Source organism: Mobula hypostoma, chromosome 5, assembly GCF_963921235.1.
Source record: "Mobula hypostoma chromosome 5, sMobHyp1.1, whole genome shotgun sequence".
NCBI lineage: Eukaryota > Metazoa > Chordata > Chondrichthyes > Myliobatiformes > Myliobatidae > Mobula > Mobula hypostoma.
The window spans coordinates 24,641,838-24,662,699 of NC_086101.1; the positions used below are offsets into that span (position 1 = coordinate 24,641,838).

At 46.1% G+C, this 20,862-nt stretch overlaps 1 protein-coding gene across 4 annotated transcripts; it reads right to left on the reverse strand.

The window, feature by feature from the left end:
• Positions 1 to 202: 202 nt before the first annotated feature.
• Positions 203 to 19,229, reverse strand: LOC134346694 (protein CutA homolog). 4 transcript variants are annotated; one of them, XM_063048221.1, is made up of 7 exons: positions 19,126 to 19,229; positions 15,047 to 15,125; positions 12,473 to 12,621; positions 9,000 to 9,059; positions 7,538 to 7,583; positions 1,365 to 1,414; positions 203 to 692 (listed from the first exon to the last, which is right to left on the reverse strand). In XM_063048221.1, exons 1-7 carry the CDS (start codon positions 19,212 to 19,214, stop codon positions 593 to 595), a joined length of 573 nt encoding a protein of 190 aa, XP_062904291.1. In that variant the 5' UTR covers positions 19,215 to 19,229; the 3' UTR covers positions 203 to 592. The 4 variants fall into 4 exon arrangements, with proteins under 4 accessions (XP_062904291.1, XP_062904294.1, XP_062904292.1 ...); XM_063048224.1 differs by having other exon boundaries at positions 19,117 to 19,131; XM_063048222.1 differs by lacking the exon at positions 19,126 to 19,229 and adding an exon at positions 19,096 to 19,104.
• Positions 19,230 to 20,862: the final 1,633 nt, after the last annotated feature.

A 20,862-nucleotide genomic window follows, 5' to 3' on the forward strand; every position in this document is an offset into this window, starting at 1 on the left:
CAGTGCAGCTGGAAAGTTCAAAAGGGAGCAGGAAATAGACAAGCAGTCTGGACTCTGGACTTCTCACCCGTGTCCTGGACTTCCAGTTTTATACTCCGGACCAGAAGGTGAACCCTGCTGGATTATCAGCATGTCACTTGCTGAAGATACAGACCAACTTTGCAAGAGATAGGGCAAACAAACTGAGACTACATAAGGGATATAACAACATACATTTTTAATCAGAAATCAGCAGACAACTACAGAACAGAAGGGTGTGTTAGTGAGGCTCTTGTGCTCAATAACAAGGGAGCATCACCATTTAGGCAGAGGTGTAATGCTGCTCAATCACCGTCAAGCTCTAAACACCTCACTGTCTGCAACTCAGCAGCTGAAAATTCAACAATGATTAGAAGACAGGTGTTCCTTCATGGCCAAGGACATAATTGCAGCTTTGCACGCTGAAAAAAACAACTTGAAGCACGAATCTTTCTGAAAAAGGAAGAATTATAATGCAGCCTTTGGGGAAAGTGAGGAGGAGACTGTCCCCTGCAGAGCGTGGGCGTTAGCAATGGTGCTTTGCTTGGCCGACAATCTTCTCCCATTGGGGAAGCTATTCCGGGACCACCTCGCCAAGCCACTTCATATAAGGTGGGTTTCCCTGGTCGATTGGCAAGCTGATAACCTCTGCCACGTCATACGGATGAACTGACCTAACAGGATGGAAACAAAGGAGAGAATCATCATTGTCATTGCAAACTATGACCACTTTGATCTAACATGGACGTCTTATTTTGTTCAAATAATGTTCTTTCCTGTAAAAATTGTGTATAATTTACATTTATGTTTTTCTTGTGAATGCTGCTGATATGATGCTGTGTGCCTGTGATGCTGCTGCAACTAAGTTTTTCACTGTATCTGTAAGGCCATAAGACATAAGAGCAGAATTAAATCATTTCATCTGCTCTGCCACTTCAGCAGAGCGGATTTATTATCTCTGTCACCTGCCTTCATCCCGTAACGTTCCACACCCTTACTAATCATGAACCTATCAGCCTCCAGTTTACATATACCCAATGACTTGGCCTTCACATCTGTCTGTGGCAATGAATTCCACAGATTCACCATCTTCTGGCTGAAGAAATGCTTCCTCATCTCTGTTCTTAAGGGACGTCCTTGCATTCTGACACTGTGCCCTCTGGTCCGAGACTCCCCCACTACAGGACACAGTCTCTCCACATCAATTTTGTCTAGGTCTTTCAATATTCAATGAGATCCCCCTCATTACTTGTAATTATGACAATAGACTTCACTTTGCCAAGTACGGACACACACACACCTCCCTCCATTCCCTGCAAAGGAATCTGAAATGCTTCTTCACTCACCGTACATATGCTGCCAAATCACTGACTTTGGCGGTTCGTGTTTTAATCATCTGTTTAAAAAGACAAGAAACAAAAGAGCTAGTTATGCTGAAGAAATACACGCACACGTTACCAAATGACATTCAGAGTTTTGCTGAATTCGCGTTAAGCAATGAAGTGCAAGCAGGGAGAGACGACTGATGCAACAAACAACTTATTTAGAAAAGAGTCTACTTAAGGAGCAGATTTGACAGATCTGAGGTGCCAAGTCAGAAAGCCACAGGTTCAAGTTCCATACTGGAAATTTTAATAGATATTGCTCACAGGCCCACCTCCCTGTTTAACTGGGCAAGGTAAGCTGAGAACAAGGTGGAAAGGTCTCCTAGTAATACAGCCACTGCAGTTGAATTCCAAAAATCAGGCACTCTCAAGACTTTGGTAGTACCAAGTTAGCATATTTAGTCCGGACAATTAGATGGTATACTTATTAATATCTCAACGCTCCTTTAATTCTTTTTCTTTTATATCTGTTAGGCACTGGGGCTCTGGTGAGTGGGAAAGGAGTATGGGAACTGGGTCTCTGGTGAGTGGCGAGGGAGTGTGGAAACTGGGACCCTAATGAATGGGAAGGGATTGTGTGAAATGGGTCACTGGTGAGTGGGAAGGGAGTGTGGGATCTGGGTCTCTGCTGACTGCTGAAGGAATTTGGGAACTGTGGCCCTGATGAATGGGAAGGGATTGTGTGAACTGTGGCTGAGTTAAGTGGGAAGCGAGAGTGGGGACTGGGGCTCTGGTGAGTGGAAAGAGAATAGGAACTGGGCCCGAGGTGAGAGGGAAAGGATTGTGTGAACTATGGCTGAGGGATGTGGGAAGAGAGTGAGTGGACTGGGGACCTGGTGCATGGGGAGGATGGAAACAGGATTTCCAAAACATTGAATGGCAGATTATTGGAGTTTTACTGGCATCTGCATCTCACCAAATTTCAAACTCCCATGCATGGCCTCAGATAATTTGGGATACGAGTCATTTGGTGCTGCTCGATTAGCATATTTTCCAGAGTATTGGATCCACACACAAAAAAAAGCTAGAGGAACTTAGCAGGTCAAGCAGCATGTAGATGAATAAACAGATGACATTTTGGGCCAAGACTCTTCATCAGGTCTGGAAAGGAAAGAGGAAGATGCCGGAATAAGTAGTTGGGGGAGGAGGAGGACAAAATAGGATTCCCATGATTCCCTTGTCCATTCGTCCCTCACGGCACATTCCTGAAAGCATCAGAAGTGCTGCACCTGCCCATTCACCTCCTCCCCCACCTCCATTCAAGGCCCTAAACAGCCCTTCTGGTTGAGGCAACACTTCACCTACGAATCTGTTGGGGTTGTCTACTGCATCTTGTGCTCCCAATGTGGCCTTCTCTACCATTGATGACACCTGTCATAGACAGGGAGACCCGCTTTGTCGAGCACCACCACTCCCTCTGCAAAACACTGGATTTCCCAGTGGCCAAGCATTTTAATCCCGTTCTGACACATCAATCCATGGCCTTTCTTTCTGCCAGAATGAGGCCACTCTCAGGGTGGAGGAACAACTGCTCATCTTCTGTCCAGGTAGCTTCCAATCTGATGGAATGAACGTCAATGTCTCCAGCTTCAGGTAATTTTCCCCCTCCTCCTTCTCTCTACTTCTATTCACCATTCTGGCCTCTTACCTCTTCTATTCCCCTGCCTATCACCTCCTGTTGGTTTGCCTGCTCCTTCAGTTCCTCCCATGGTCCACACTACTCTCCTGTCAGATTCTTTCTTCTCCAGCCCTTTAACTTTTCCACCTATCAGCTTCAAATTTCTTACTTCTCCACACCGTCCCCCACCTATCCGGCTTCACCTATCACCTTCTAGTTTGTCCTGCCTCCTCTCCCCGCACACCTTCTTCTGACATCTTCCCCCTTCCTGACAAGTCCTGATGAAGGGTCTCAGCCCAAAACGCCAACTGTTTATTCATTTCCATAGATGCTGCCTGACCTGCTGAGCTCCTCCAGCATTTTGTATGTGTGTGTTGCTCTGGATTTCCAGCACCTGCAGAATCTCTTACGTTCCAGAATATTGGATGTTGTTTATTTAACAATACCTTTCAATCACAGTTTTAAATATTGTACAAAATAATACACTCGGACCACACTTAATGCTGGGGATCCGTTCCTCAGAGGTGGAGCGCTACGTAAATCAGCGCTATGAAGGGTCATTATAATAATACACAAATGGATGTGTGCCTGATAAAAATAGATCAAACCTGAGATATATGATGTATTACTTTACATATACACAGTAATTCATGGATGAACAAATACGTAAATAGGCCCAATCTATGCATCAGTGGAGCAGCAACACATCGCAGCAGCAGTGGAGGGAACCAGGTGGTAGTTACATCTCAAGAGGAGGGACTAGGCTGTGGGTTCTCCTCTAACTTTGGCTTCTTCTTCAAGTAGACATCGAGATTTAACTGCCTTTTAAGTTTCCTCTCATGAAGCAGTTCTTGGTAGCAAGAGATCATGTTGAGAACACCTCTCTTTGCCTTATTGCTTCACTCCCAGTCAGGGTCACTATCAATGAACTGGTCTATGATTTGTGTGATAATTGTAATGGCAGTGGTGAGGGTTTCTTGCTGGTGTTTAACCTTCTCCATCCGTGTCCTCAGATTCACACAGAGGATGCATTTCTCTGTCAATTCTCAAAGCTCTTCGTTACTAAGGCTCTCTCCATGAAAATGCAGTAACCCTTCAACATCACCATCATTAACATCCCCTAATCCCACCTCAATGGCCAGTTCAACCATGTTTTGGATGACTGGTTCTTCCTGAACTCCTAGGATGTTGTTGCATGCTTCTGGCCATAACTTCCTCAACACTCCTTTCATGCAGTTTGAGTTACTTCATCCCAGGCTCCTCCGATATTGTCTAGGGCTTTCATGTCATTGTAGTTTTTCCAAAATCACCTGATCGGTCGTCTTGACCTTTTGTTTCCTCTGCAAGTTGCTTGAATATGCAACAAAGGTAGTAGGCTTTAAAATCCGATATTACTCCTTGATCCAGTGGTTGGAGTAATGAAATGGTGTTGGGTGGAAGGTTAAACCACTTCTACAGGAACACAGGTCTGAAGCATGTCAAGATTCTCAGGGTGGACTGGGGCATTATCAAGCACCAACAATGCTTTTTGTTCAAGGTCATGATCCTCACAATACCACTTCACTGCTGGACAGGAATGTGAAACAAACCAATCATCACACAGGCTTTCGTGTTTGATTTACAAATCACTGGTAGACTTGGCTTTAAAATGTCTTTCATTGCTCATGGTGTTTCAGAGTGATACAGAATCATGGGCTTTAACTTAAAGTCACCTTTAACACTACCTCCTAGCAAGAGAGTTAACTGGTCCTTTGCAGCCTTGAACCCACCATGCATGTTTCCCTTCTCGGGAGATGAAGGTACAGGAAGGAATTCTTTTCCAAAATAGGCCTATTTCATCCACATTGAAGGCAAACTCGAAGAATAATTAATCGTCCTTGTCGATTATGGCCTTCAGTGTTGCAGGAAAAACCTGGGTTGCCTTGCTGTCTGCACTAGCCACTTCACCACAGATACAAATGCTACAGAGGTTACTGCGCTGTTTAAATCTATCAAACCAACCTCTGCTGGCTGTGGATGTGATTGAATATGCTTCTCGCCTTTTCCATTATTATCAGCTGAATTAGGGACTTGTTTCATTGTATTTGGTCATCCACCCATATATTTAGTCTGTTTTCCATCTCTTCAAGCAAATAGCTCCTTGAATAACCTTCGTTGATGATAATTTAAGGTCGTTGCATCAAAGGTTATGGGGAAAAGGCAGGAAAATGGGTTTACGACAGAAAGTAAATCAGCTGTGATCGAATAGTGGAACAGACTCTATGGGCCAGATGTCTAATTCTGCTCCTATATCTTATGGAATTGCTGAAGTTTCAGGTTCAAATCCAGTATCAGGACTGAGCGCAGAGAGGGAAGATGGCCAGAATAGAGAGAGAGGGAGTGGTGAGGCAGGCCCTATGGGAGATAGATTGGTGAACCAAGAGGGTTGAAAGATGATGGATCTCCTTACCCCCCTACTTCCCTTAATTTTTTGTTCCACTGTCCTCTCCTACTAGATTCCTTCTTCTTCAGATCTTTTCCCTTCAACTATCACTCCCAGCTTCTCACATCATTCCCTCTTCCCCCATCCACCCAACTTCCCCCTCACCTGGTTTCACATCACCTGCCAGCTTGTTCTCCTCCCCTTCCCAAACCTGGTATTCTGGGTTTTGTCCCCTTTCCGTTCCCACGCCCCAAATATCAACTGCTTATCCCCCACCTGCTGAAATTCATCCAGCATTTTGCGTGTGTTGCTTAAGATTTCCAGCATCTGCAGAATCTCCTGCGTCTCGATAGGCAGATCAAGCCAGGTGGGAGAGGAGAGGTGGATGGCAATAGCTGGATGGTAAATGGAGGCAGAGAAAATATATAGAAGCATATGGAGTGAGATGGGGAGATGGGACAATGGGACAGTGAAGGCTGAAGAAGGCTGCTGGAGGGAGAAGAGCAGGATTAAAAGGGCTACCAGGATGTGAAAAGTTGAGGGAGTTGAAAAGTGGATGGAGCCAGATGGGAGAAGAATTTGATAAGCAGTCAAAGTGCTGGAATTTGGTAAGTAAGGCAAGTGATAACGGGGAGAGGCAAAAGGCAGATATATAAGTAATGTAGCAAAGTACAGCACAGGATCCAGCCCTTCGGCCCACAAAGTTGCGCTGAACCAATTAAATGCTTCACTAAACTTATCCATCTGCCTTCACAATATTCATTTTCAGCACAATCAGAGCCTCTTAAATAACTTCTACCTCATTTACATCTACCACGATCGCAGGCAGTGCACTCCGGGGACTCAGCACTCGCTGTGTAAAAACTTGCCCTGCTCATCTCCTCTGAAAACCACTCGCATTTCAAATGCATGCCCTCTGGTATTAGACATTTCTACCCTGCTAGATAAATAGATACAAGCTAAATCCAGCGTAATACACACAAAATGCTGGAGAACTCAGCAGGTCAGGCAGCATCTATGCAGCGGAATAGATTAGTCAGTGTTTCATGCCAAAACCCTTCATTGGGACTTGAGTCGGAACACAGATGCAGCCTGACCTGCTGAGATCCTCCAGTCGTATACCAGCTGACTATTCTATCTATCCCATAATTCTATCCTTCAATAACTTTATAAACATGTGTCAGGTGTCCCTTCAACCTCTGCCACTGAGAGGGGAAACCTCCATCTTCACTCTCTTCTACTCCTGAGAACAGAGACAGACAGGACTGCAAATTAAATCAGAACTATGAAATTGCTGAGACACTTGGTGAAGTTGCCTGGTAAGCAGAGAAAGGGACAGGGTGGGAGTACAACCACCGGCAATAATAAAAAGCCTGCTGGCTTGGTCCTGTGTCAGTTAATGCCCACACTGTTAATCTGTTTGCTAATTAACCTCTGTCCATCCAACTCACTGTTGAGCCCTCCCCGACATTTCCAAACTCCACTCTGATCCATTCCAGTCCCATACACCCAGCTTTTCCTATTCTCCCTTCCAGTAGCTCAGACTGCCGCATGATACACAAAGCAGCAGCCCTGAGTTGCACAGGTTTTGATGATCCAGGTCAAATTCCTTTCCTGATTTTCCACCTATTATTCCCACAATATCTAAAAATGCACATGTGGCTTCGGGAAATGCCTGTACGCAGCAAAGTAATCATATTTCTGTGTGGCTTGCACTGCCGATGGAATCTCAATTGTACATGATGACATCAGGAACCCTTCTCTCCTGTGGGTGACAACTGTGTGATCTGTTAGAGCAGGGATTCCCAACCTTTTTTTATGCCATGGACCCCTACAACTAACTGAGGGGTCCGTGAACCCCAGTTTGGGAACCTGAGGGTCGTACCATCTAATGCAATAAGACCGCTCACCTATCCCATAGTATTCCACCAGATCTCATCATTGTATTCCATCCTTCAAAGTCTCCCTTACAACTAACTCTTCATTTCCCCTTCACCTTTGCCCAGATCCAGCTGAGGATGGTTTACTCCAGACAGTGTACGTAAATACAAACATAAAAAGAAATACATTGAATGCTGTCATCTGAAAACTCACAAGTAAAACTTCACTGTCCTCTTCAATGTTTCCTTTCCATTCGTATCTACAGGGTAAAAACAAGGAAATTTACACAATACATCTACATGTATACCATCGTACATCATTCTGAAACTGAGGACCAGATCATGTGTTTGTATTGTCCTTGAGTCCATCGAAACATCCAGTTCCTCTCAACTACTTAAGGGAACCAACCCATGAAGCCTTTCAGGTTAGCAGTGACCCTTGAGGAACCCACACTAAAGAATACACGGGTCACTGCAGAGATCGCACCTCGCACCTTTCAGGAGAGGCATTCTACGGAGACCATATCTACCTGCTTGCGAGATAAAACTGCTAAACTCACCACCCAGACAGACAAGGACTGTAAGAACTTGCCTCTGAATATTATACCACCCTATAGGTCACCCATTCGTCAGTGTTTGGAGCCCACATACCCTGCAACAGTTTAATCAGTGAGCTCGTTAAACAATTAGGGATAAGCAACAAACTGGCCTTGCTAGTAATACCTACCTACAGTGGAACTATCCCACAATAGTAACTCGAAATTCCACAGGAGCTCCTGGAGCTGTGATCAAAAAATTATCTCTAAACTAATACTTTGATATCCGATTCACTCAACATTTTTCTTCTTTCGGATCAATAAGTCATACTGTCGGGAAATAAGCCTTTGAACCCGACTCATCCACGCTGCTTGTATTGCCCATGCATTTGGCCCATAGTCCTCCAAACCTCTCCTATCCACGTGCTTATCTAGATGGCTTTTAAATGCTGTAATGCGCCTGCATCAAGCACGACTTCAGACAGCTCATTCCAAGTACACACCACCCTCTGTGTGAAGGGGTTACAGTCACAAAAACTCCTTTAGTTGCATTCAAAAAAAAATTTATCAGGTAAGTCCAAAGAAATTGATGAAAAAACCAACTATCTATCTACCTGCCTCTTTACCTATATATCTGTCTATCATAGTATATATCTATCTGCCTTTCTATCAGTTTAACTATACACAGATCTGTTTGCAAGAAGAAAAGGTTGAGAAGGATATGGGCCAAGCGCAGGGGGGGCTAGCTCTTCATCGGCATGGACCCGCTGGGTGGAAGAGGCATTAAGCAGACATCTGCTAATCCATCACTGAGGACCCTGGTCATTCAGCTCATGCCCTCTTATCGTTTCTACTGTCAAGCAGGAGGTACAGGAGCCTGATACCCACACTCAATGATTTAGGAAAAGTTTCTTCCCCTCTGTCATTAGATTTAGATTGGTTCATGAACCCATGAGCATTACCTCTTTTTTTTTTCTTTGCACTAATTTTATTTATTTTGTAATTTATTATCTCTGCTCTGTACTGCTGCCACAAAGCTAGAAATTTTACGTCATATATCTGATAATACACCTGTGCTGTATGACTTAAGATGATGGCCTATGAAATCTGTTAGCATATTCAGTGCAAAGACTCACGTACACGGATGTTATCTGTGGCACAATGTTCACACAGGCAGCCAGCTTCTTCTGAACAGCACCTCTGGAGGGTTTAAACACAGCAGGAAACTCAATGTCAAACACACATCACAATGGAGGGGCTATTCATTTCACTTGCCTGAAGCTCAATTTGACTTGGGGCCTAGCTGCTATACTTGACAGGCTATCTGTGATTGAAACAACAGTTCCTGATGTGCACTTGTTCAGGAAAGTAGCATATTCAAGAACAAGTGAACCACCCACTCAAATTGATGGAGCAACTCAGCAGGCCAGGTAGCATCTATGATAGGAAACGGGCCAAGACCCTTCATCAGGACAGGAAAGAGAGCAGAAGCCAAATTAAAAGGGTTGGGTAGGGGTAAGTGGGGGAAAGTAGGTAAATGGGGGGGGGTGGTGATGTGGAAGAAGCAGAACTGAAGAAGATGGAATATGATAGGAAACGACAGATGACCATGGAATAAAGGAAAGGAAATGGGCAATAAAAGGGGGGAAGGTGTAAGTGATTAACAGGTGATGGAAAAGGAAAGGGGTAATGGGCCCAAAGGATAAGGAAAAAAATAGGAGTTAACAGAAGGGATTGGTTATTGGAAGGTAGAAAAATCGATGTTGACATCGTCAGGCTGTACACTACTAAGTAGAAGTGTTGCTGCTCTAAATCTGTGTTTAGCCTCAACTTGGCAGTCGAGGTGACCACAGACAGATATGTCAATGTGGGAATGGGAATGGGAAAATGGCTGGCCAGCAGGAGATCTGTAAACACAAAATACTCTGCAGATGCTGGGGTCAAAGCAACATGCACAACACGCTGGAGGAACTCAGCAGGTCGGGCAGCATCCGTGGAAACGAACAGTCAATGTTTCGGACTGAGATCCTTCGTCAGGACTGAAGAGGGAGGGGGCAGGGGCCCTATAAAGAAGGTGGGGGGAGGGTGGGAAGGAGAAGGCTGGTAGGTGCCAGGTGAAAAACCAGTAAGGGGAAAGGTCGAGGGGTGGAGGAGGGGAAGCAGGGAGGTGATAGGCAGGAAAGGTGAAGAAGGAATAGGGGAAAGCACAATGGGTAGTAGAAGGAGGCGGGACCATGAGGGAGGTGAAAGGCAGCTGGGGGAGGGGGGCAGAGTGACATAGGGATAGGGGAAGGGAGGGGGAGGGAACTATCGGAAGTTGGAGAATTCTATGTTCATACCAAGGGGCTGGAGACTACCTAGACGGTATATGAGGTGTTGCTCCTCCAACCTGAGTTTGGACTCATCATGGCAGTAGAGGAGGCCATGTATGGACATATCTGAATGGGAATGTGAAGCAGAGTTGAGGTGGGTGGCAACCAGTGATCTGGTCTGCTAAGGTGGACGGGGAGAGAAGGTGCAGACAAAGTGAGACCCCAATCCACATTGGGCTCATCGATGCAGAGTAGGTTGCACCAGCAGCACCGGATGCAGTAAATAAGACCTGTATCTCTCCCTCTATTACTGAGTAAGCTTCCATTACATCTGACCAGAAGGATATCTGCCCCCTATAAATTGCGTCCATTGAATGGGCAAGTGAGAGAATTTGATGGGAATGTAGAAGAATAAAGCAGGATCAGCCTAAATGGTTAGCAGAGACAGGGTGGGCCAAAGGGCCCATTTCTGTGTTGTACTATTCTGTGATTCTATGAATGGGTGTCAATGATATGTCATAAAATGCCTAGGTTACGTAAAGGTAACACTGTTACAGTGTGTGTGGTCACACTGAGAAAAGAATGATGGATGAGGGTGGTGGGCCAAGATTTCCCAGAACACTGACTGGGTGAGAAAACACAGAAAACCTGCGACTTCAGGTTCTTAAAGCTGCTTCCCTGATTGAAAAGATCTGGAACAATCCTTGCAGATCTAAGGTGAATCTAGTCATAAAGATTGGCTTTTCGATGCCACAGTCTGTGCCAACCATCAACCACCCACTTACAATAATCCTATTGTTTCCTCCCCACATTTCCATTAACTCACACCCCTGCAACACCCCAGGGGCAATTTAGAGCAGCCAATTACTCTGCTGTCCTGCACAAAGCTGGCGTGTGGAAGAAAACCAGAGCACTCAGGGGAAACCCACTCGGTCACAGTGAGAACGTGCAAACTCCACACAGACATGAGAACTGCTGAAACAATAGAAACACACACACACAATGCTAGTGGAACTCAGCGCGGTCAGGCAGCATCAACAGAGGGAAATGAACAGTCGATGTTTCAGGAAAAGTCTCAGCCCAAAACGTCGACAGTTTCTTCCCCTCCACCAACGCCACCTGAGCTGCTAAGTTCGTCCAGCATCGTGTGTGTTTATTTCTTAAGATTTCTGGCATCTGCAGAGCCTCTTGTGTCTCTGGAACTTGTGAAGGTGTGGCAGGGTACTTAAGTGTGCAGTACTTTTAAAATAGCTGTACACTGATGATGTGGGGTTTTTTACACCAATTTAAATAAGTAGATAGGGGTCTTGTTTTAAGGCTTTATAAACGTATCACCAACTACTCCTGCAGACTTGGTATAATTTCTGTGGTAGACCTTCTACTGAGAATAATTTGAATCCAAAACAAAGATGCCACTAAAATTAGGTATGTTTATCTGGTATTTTCAATAACGAACAAAGTTGGAACTTCAACAGTTAGCTAAACCCCAAGGTACAATGTGAGGAACTGGGGAGACAATGGAGAGAGTGGGATTGCTTTCCTTTGAGCAGGGAAGATTAGGACAGATTAATAATCAGCAATGAGGATACCTCTTCAGATTAATATCCATTTATTTTTCACATTTACATTGAAACACACAGTAAAATGTGTTGGTTGCACTGACAACGAACACAACCTAGTAGTGTGCTAGGGAGCAACCTGCAAATGTCAACACACATTCTGTAGTCAACACAGCAAACCCACAAAGATCGTCAGAACATGACAAAACACAACACAAGTAACAAAACAACAGCAGCAAATTAGCCCTGACCTTGCCTACAAACACACACACACCACCCACGCACATTCAGAGTCCACGAACCACAAGATACGCTGTCTGTATACTCGCGGATTCACAGATATCAGGCTTCGACTTCCCCAGTGGATTGCAGACTCAGGGTCGCGGTCTACAAGCCTTAAAAAAAGGTACTACTAATTCTACAGGAAGGAGGTTCAGTGACAAACAGTTACACTAATTAGCAAATGGGAAAATATAATTTTTTGCACATTCATCTGTTAATCTTAACTTTAACTCTCAAGAGGGAAAGCAATTCATCTTTGAAGGGGGAAAAAGATCTGTAGGGTCCTGGGGAAATGGGATTATTGGGTTAGCTCGATGAAAGAGCTGGTATTAGCATGGGCGGTCAGAGAGCCTCCTTCCCTAATGAACTGGATCCAGTGTGTTGGAGGCAATGATGTGGTACTGCCTCATCCACTCACACCCAACAAACAAAACACACAGGGAAAGAGCTCCTGAGTCACCTGGCGATGCTCTTGGCCACCTCCAAATTGGGGCAGGTTACAAAGGCAGCAGAGTGTGTGCCGGATACATAGGAAGCCGCTTCCATGGAAAACAGTCTTAATCCCACACTTCTCAGGCCAGAAAACATCAACAATGTGAAAAGCAGAGCCTGTGAATAAAGAAGAGATTTAGTGTTTGAGGAGAGCCAGCAGACGATTTTCACGAGTAAACCTGTGAGAGAGGCTGGTTACAGGGATTTACAAGCTATTCCTGTGGACTGTTTCACACCGGAGACACAGAGGAAGGAGGCACTGGAACCTGGAGCAAGAAACACAAGAGCACTATAGATCAATCAGCATCTGCGGAAGCAAAAAACTGTCGATGTTCCACATCCCACCAGACCAGGACTGAGGGTGCAGAGAGGAGATAGCCAGGAGGTGAGAGAGAGGAGCAAGATGCAGGCCTGGTAGGTGACAGGTGGAACTAGATGAGGTGAGGGATGGTGGACAGATGGGTGTACTCTGCAATGCTCTGTCGCTGAAGAGAGTGGAACACTAGATCATTAAAACCTGCAATTACAGGTCTATTTCCACTCATTGGAACCCCGCTTTCAGTGCGCCATTTAAATGTACCTGGTTGCACAGTATTTCGTTTAATACTATGTGACATCCAAATAAAAGTCAATTTAAAGCGCATTAGGGTATTAATATAAATTATATCCAATTATCCACAAAATCTACCAGTCTATCACCGAAATCCTAAACCCGTTGGATCATTATTTTATTGCACTTGTAGAACCATGAGCGCAAATTGGCTGCACTTCAAAGGTACTTTATAGATTACAAAGCACCTTGCATAACACTGTGATCACAAAAGGATATGTATAATTACAAGGCTCTGTTTCTACTGTATTCCTTTGCAACAGCAGCCTCTCCCGATCAAACTCCCTCCTGTAAACTACCTGGCTCTCTTCAATAACACGGTAAAAGGTCTTTGAAACGTATTCACCCAACCTCGATTCCAAGCTCACCCCTGTTGGGCGCATATTCATCTCTGCGAGAGACAGGCAGAAAGTACCAGGAGATTCAGGGACAATATCTCGTATTCCCTTGCCACTTGGTACCAGGCTGTCTGGCCCATCAACTCGATACAGATTCTTGGGGTAATCCCTATTCCCCACTCATTTTTTTCCAGTTTATTATCTCTGACATGCCCACTAACATAACCGTCAAAACAGAGCGAGTTTGCAAAGTCTGTTAGGAATGGTGAGGGTGGAGCACCAGGGGGTAGGTATGGAACTGTTGGCAGAGAAGGAGTGCCAGAAGTGGGTGGGGGGGAGGAGGTGGCACAGGGACAGACTTGCCCAGTCCTGACACAGTAGGCAAGGTCATTTGATTGCAAACAATTGGTTTATTGATCATTTACAGAATGTCTCTCTGGTGCTTTCTGCCCCTCTCCATTCCCCTTTTCCCAGCCACGATTCCCCTCTCCCTGCTCCCTTCCCACTCTCAGTCCACAATAGAGACCCATATCAGAATCAGATGCATCATCACTCACCATATCTCATGAAAATTGTTTTTTTTTGCAATACATAAAATCACTACAGTACTGGGAAAAAGTCTCAGGCACCTGAGCTAATGCGACCACTCTATCTAAGCAGACAGAGAACGGGGATGAATGACATACCAACAAGGTGGTAGGAAGAGCTAGTGGAATGAATACACACTAGAGCTTAGCAACTGGAACAATAAGGTTAAAGGCTCACAAAGTAGAAAAATGCAAATCTTACAGAGTGAGATCATTCAGCTGAGTTGGTCAATGCTGGCACTCTAACTCCAATAAGACTCCCTTTACTCCAGTTCATCGAGCCCCAATCTATCCGAGTCATCTCACCCACAAGTTTATTCAGCTTCCAGTTAAAACATCTGTACTATTCACCTCCTTCCTCTGTCTCACTTCAATCACTCTGCATTGATCATCTGCTCCAAAGTTCCTCACTGGTCAACGCCTTGCATCGATCTCATGGGACAGGCCACAGTGCCTGTGCTGAACATGACGTCAAATTAAACCAAATCTTCTCTGCCCACAACTAACATACAAGCAGCAGGCCTGCGGGTTCTGGATGTGGCCTATTCCTCCATTCCCTGCAAACTCAAGTGTGTAAAAGCCCCTTAAATGACACTATCATCTCTGCTTACACTACCATCCCTGGCCCCCATAACTTTCTATATAAGAATAACTAGCCCCATACATCTTTTAACTTTTTCTCCCTCACCTTAAGTCAGGGGTTCCCAAACAGGGGGCCACGGATACCTCGGTTCATCGTGGGGGTCCGTGGCATAAAAAAAATGAATATCCTCTCATATTTGACATTTTTACCCTGGGAAAATGTTTCTGACTGATCACCCTATCTGTGCCTCCCTTAACACTGTGAACCTCTACCAGGTCTCCTGCACTAGTATAAGCACCTTCTCTGATTCTTCCTTCCATCATTCTGTCAGGCAGGCTGCCTGCTCCTCTCGAGATCAGAGACGTCATTAGCTACTGCTTCTTGAATTCAACACAGCACGTAAGGAACAAGAACATGGACTTACAAAGATGGTTGCTTTGCAGGGGCTGTTTGTGAGGGCTAGCATCAGGCTGCTCACAGCCTGCCTGAAGACTCGCATTCCCCTGTGCGGGACACCATAGAAAAGTTATTGGAAACAGGTTTGTACATTCAAGGCTAATACTACTAAAAGTAACACTCTCTGTCCATGGTGCAAGATATTAATCTGAGCTGTAAAGACATACATTATGTAAGTGGCCCCTCGGCCTTCTGAGACTATACTGACCATGATCCACTCATGTACACCAATCCTATTTTACTTTTCTCACAGTCACATTGACTGCTCCCCCCACTTCGCCACCCACAAGATTCTACCACTCACCAACCATTTACAGCAGTCAATTAACCTGCCAACACACACACATCTTTGGCGTGTCTGTGTGTGTGTGTGTGTGTCTGTCTGTGTGTGTCTGTCTGTGTGTGTGTGTGTCTGTCTGTGTGTGTGTGTCTGTGTGTGTGTGTCTGTCTGTGTGTGTGTTTGTGTGTGTGTGTGTGTGTGTGTGTGTGTGTGTGTGTGTGTGTGTGTGTGTGTGTGTGTCTGTCTGTCTGTCTGTGTGTCTATGTGTTGAACCCACATCACCGGAGCTGTGAGCAGCTCTGTTTTACTGGTGAGAGTCGGCAGGGTCAAAGGGCAAATTGATCTCTCCCCACCCTTCAATTTTCTTCTCTTCAAGTGCAAGCATGGGTGGCGAGCAGAGCCAGGCTAATTGGTGGGGGAGGGGGGCTGAATAGTGAACACAGCAAGAAGGGTTTGCAATGATCTCTGTGACCAGTTAATCAGTTGGATGTGAGTGAGGGGGCTAATACCTTTGCATGGTTGACCAGGCGATCCAAACATCAACCATTGAAATCTTTTACAAGTACTCACAATCTCAGTTTCAAAGTTCAAACAAAATTTATTATCAAACTACATATTATGTCACCTCATACAACCCTGAGATTCATTTTCTCACTGGCATATACGGTAATTTTTTTTAAATTTTCAGGCAGGTGGGGCTCGTCAGCCTGCCTGGAAGGAAAACTCTGATTTTAAACCTCTGCTGCCTTGCAGCCATACCCACCCATGGGAAAGGTTTCTGGTGTAAACCCCAAAGAAGAAATCTGGAGCTGGGGTCCCCGAGGCAGTTTGATGTTGCTTACAACTTCACTCTGGCACCCTCTGTGATGGCACTGGTGCCAAGCTGTATCAGTGCTTGCCCTCCCCTTGAACTACATCAGCGACATGGAGAGGGGGAACCTGCTGCATGGACAACAGCCGGTTCTTCAAACCTTCCTACCCAGGCTTATGCCCTGGAGAGGACACAGTCCACCAGAGGCGCAAACCCCTGATCCCCTGGGATCGACACCTATCTACTACTACTCAGTAAATTCAAGAACTATAATAAAATCAATGAAAGGCCCCATCTCAGGTCAATGGGGTATTTGTTGGTTTGCAATTAACCCCAATCTGCAGCTCCAGGAAACCCATTGTTCTGAGCTGCATTTTAAATTCAATCTACAATCTACGTTCAATTCTGAAGACTGGTTTCATATGAAGTTAATATATGCCATATTCTATATCTTCAGAATATACCCTAACACATGCTTTCAGACTTTTTTTTAATCTCCTGCCCGATGTGAGTGGAGAGTCCAGAGCGGGCGGGGTCTTTGATTATGTTGGCTGCTTTACTAAGGCAGCAAGAAGTGTAGACAGAGGCAGTGGAGAGGAAGCCGGTTTCTGTGATATTCTGAGTTGGGTACACAATTTCTCTGCAGCTTCTTGTTGTGGTGGGCAGAGCACTGATTATTTTACTGCACTCTGTTATTGTCTTACCTTGTACAACCTCAATACACTGTGTAATGATCTGATCTGTAGGAACAACCTACAAAACACACTTTTTGTCCCCCTTCCCTCTGGGAGAAGGCTCAGGAGCTTGAAGACTCGTACGGCCAGATTTGGGAATAGCTTCTTTCCAACTGTGATAAGACTGCTGAACGGCTCCTGACCCGGATCTGGGCCGTACCCTCCAAATATCCGGACCTGCCTCTCAGTTTTTTTTTTGCACTACCTTACTTTCCCTTTTCTATTTATGATTTATGATTTAAATTTTTAATATTTACTATCGATTTGTAATCCAGGGAGCACGAAGCGCAGAATCAAATATTGCTGTGATGATTGTACACTCTAGTATCAATTGTTTGGCGACAATAAAGAGGTTTTTCACTGTATCTCGGTACATGTGACAATAGTAAACCAATCCCAAAATACTGTCATTGCAAAGGCAAGGATTGCCCACTCTCATGTCTCCTCTTAAGAGAAGTGAGAGTGAACAAAGCCTGTTTTTGCAGTGACATAAACACCTCAGGAGGAATTCAGCTGCATTCCTTCCTGCTGAATTCCATTCTTTCTTGTGTAGGTTTGTCAAATTGGTGGTGTGATTTTTGTCAATGTAGTGCATCTAATCCTATGTGCCTGTGATGCTGCTGCAAGTAAGCTTTTCACTTCCCACGTGCATGCATACACTTGCATGTATGACAATAAACTGGGCTTTGACCAGCACTGCCAGGAATTCACACTATAGCTCTCAACGGTGCTTTATCCCCGCTTCTCTGGCTCTAAGGCAAGGTGGCTAAATTGGCTCTGTCCTGCTCTCAATTTCACTTTTTTGTAGGTCTACACCTGGAAAGTAAGTGTTGACACAAAACAAAGAGGTTTAGTCAGACTGTGTGGGGGCTCCCATGCTATTTTCAGCTGGATGAAAGGCACCCCTGCTTACAATCCTCTCTGGCTAAATTACAGTGTCATCTCCTTCATTCGATATGACAGATGTTTGTTGGTCAATTGCTCCTTCAAGTACATTGGTTCATCTGTGCAGCATTGGCCGTAATGTAATGCATTTGATAAATTCAGACAACTTGCTTTCTATGCCTGTACCAGAACTGGCCAGTTCCTCCATAAACTTATCTTACTGCAATACTTCCTCCGTGTTTCCTGTCTCCACAAAAACGGATTCACTGGGAATTTCCAACAAACCCATTTTTGCTTTCATGAACTTTTACTTTTACTTGTACTTCATAGCTTGCACGTGCTATGTCCTGGTTTTCCCTCTCTGAGTATTCAAAAACCTATCAACCAGACAAACCATTTCCAAAGTAACCAACAAACCTTACCCGATCAGATATTCTCTTCATCTCCATCGTCTCTGCGATCTAAAAATTCCTCTCAACTCTGACAGATCTTCAATCAGTTCTGCTCCTCCCACCCAGTGTTTACAGCATTTAGATCTGAAAAATTTCCTATTCCTCTCAGCGGATGCCAACCGATAAATTACCGTGTTTTTATTCCAGATTTCCAGCTAGGAGCTCGCTGATCTTCAGTGAAATAAAGCAGATCACGGGGTGCACCGAGGAAGGAAATCTTAACACTATTTTGGATTATATTTTCTTTGTCTCAAAATCTTACACTAGTGTCAATGTTTGACATGTGTGTAAATTATGTAAAGTTTATGCTAACCTGTTTGCCTCCTCTGAGCTGCGGCATTTATGTATGAAACGCAATCACAACCGTAAACATGAACGCCAATATCAGACCCAAGAAGCACTTCCAAGCACGTTCTCTATTTCCGCCCTCCCCATCCGGTTGCAGCGCGGCCAGCTTGCTCTCTACCTCTCGGGGTGTAACCCGTGCCAACCCGCCCAGGGCCTGCTGCACTCCCGCCCGCCTTGGTTTGTACAAGCACCTGCCTCCCTTGCAGGTCCCATCTGTCCACCCCTCTCCCCAGCTGCAGCGCGGACACCTGCCCTCTCCCCAGGTCCAGAGTGGATTCCCTCACCGGGGCCAGGGCGAATTCCCTCCCTCGGGCCAGCCTGCTTCCCGCCCGCTCCCCGGGGCCAGGGCGAATTCCCTCCCTCGGGCCAGCCACCCTCCCGCCCGGTCACCGGGGCCAGGGCGAATTCCCTCCCTCGGGCCAGCCTGCTTCCCGCCCGCTCCCCGGGGCCAGGACGAATTCCCTCCCCGGGCCAGCCTCCCTCCTGCCCGCGGGTACACCCACGAACCCGCGCTGCTCGCACCCGCACCTCACTCACCTTGCGCTGCCTTCGCAGTTCTTACGTGATTGCATCAGCACGCAGAGCGCGCGGGTGCGGGCCCGGGGCGGTACTGACTGTGGTATCATTTCCAATTTACCGGAAAACGGAATTCTTGTTACTCGGAGTCCGATGCAGCATAAAAGAACACAATAATAAAACACCCATTAAATATAAATACCAAGATAGTTTGATAGATTGTATGTCCACAAAGTGACACTAGGCACAGGAATGTCTGTACATCGGGTAATTCTCAGGAAATGATAAAGTAGTGGTCGTGGGGGGAGGTGGTGGGGTGGGAGTTGTCGAGGTGTGAGTTAGTGGGTGGAGGTGTTGATCAGCCTCACTGCTTGGGGAAAGTAACAGTTTTTGAGTCTAGTGGTCCTGGTGTGGATGCTACATAGCCTCCTCCCCGATGGGAGTGGGACATGAGCAGGGTGGGTGGGGTCGTTCATGCTGTTTCCAACACACTTCTGTATATATGATGGCAGCTAGGCTAATGCCAGAGGCATATTTGGCAGTTCTGAATACCCATTGCACCACAGTGCAGTTTCCAAACGAAGCACTGATGCAGCTTGCTCGGATGCTCTGCACTGAGCTCCTGTAGAATGGCACGAATATAGACGTGCATCGTCCTGCTCTCTTCAGCATCGTCAGAAAGTTGAGGTATTGGTAAGCTCTGGGACCCTGAGAGGCAGTGTGTGATGTGCACTCTCATGAGGTTAAAACTATTTGCAGCTTCCACTGATGTAAAGAGGGATGTAAGTGGTGTGACTTCTCCTGAAGTGGACAACCATCTCCTTTGCAAAATACACTAAATATTGGAGGAACAGCAGGCCAGGCAGCATCTACGGAAATGAGTAATCAGTCAACATTTCACGTCAAGACACTTCATCAGGACTGGAAAGAATAGGAGAAGTCTCCCCTTCTCCACTTCCTTTCCAGAGGGGAAGGGGGAGAGGGGGATGCAAGGAAAGTAGATGGAGACGGGGAGTTCACTGAGAGGGAAGTGGAGGGGGGATACAGAGGGAAAGCGGGGGGGACAAGGGGACATGGAGAGGGGAATTGGGAGGGTGACACGGGTTTGGTGAGGGGGTGCACAAGGGGATGGGGACATGGGGATCAGTGGGGGAAGAGGGGGACACAGGGAGGGGAGGGGAAATAGGGATGCAGGGAAGAGAAAATGGAGAATGAAATGCAAGCAGAGGGGAGGAGGGAACGGGGGGAGACCGGGACGGGGAGAGGGGACACAGGGAGGAGAGAAAAGGAGGGAGCGAAGGGGAACAGGGGATGTGTGGAGGTACAAGAAAAATAGGGGAGTGCGGAGAGGAGAGGATGGGACAGGGGGAATAGGGGAGGGGCAGATGCGACATGGGGAGGGGAGAGGGGAAATGGGGAGGGGAAGGCAAGGTGGTCATGGGGAGTGGGAGAAAGGGGGAAATATGGAGGAGAGGTGAGGATAACAGAAGGGGTAGGGGAAGGAGAGGGATTTGGGGAGGTGCAGGGGCAGTGGAGAGGAAGGGAAGAGGGACACGAAGAGGGGTAGGGGAGGGGCAGAAGGGGTTGTGGTAAGGGAAGGGAGAGAGACAGACACATGGAGATGAGAGTAAGAGGGGTACACAGGGAAGGGAGGGCAGAGCGAGGACAAGGGGAGGGGTTGGTAGAGCAGGAAAGGAAAGTGAAGTGTGGAACGCACAGATGGGAGGGGGATGCAGGGAGGAGAGGTGGACATGGGGA

Bases quoted from the DNA above. Each gene is read 5' to 3' on its own strand.
- LOC134346694 (XM_063048221.1), bottom strand. From the start codon at position 19,214: ATGATACCACAGTCAGTACCGCCCCGGGCCCGCACCCGCGCGCTCTGC. The intron at 15,126-19,125 runs GTGAGTGAGGTG...TGTCCCGCACAG, and splicing joins AACTGCGAAGGCAGCGCAAG to GGGAATGCGAGTCTTCAGGC. The intron at 693-1,364 runs GTGAGTGAAGAA...CCATCCTGTTAG, and splicing joins GATTTGGCAGCATATGTACG to GTCAGTTCATCCGTATGACG.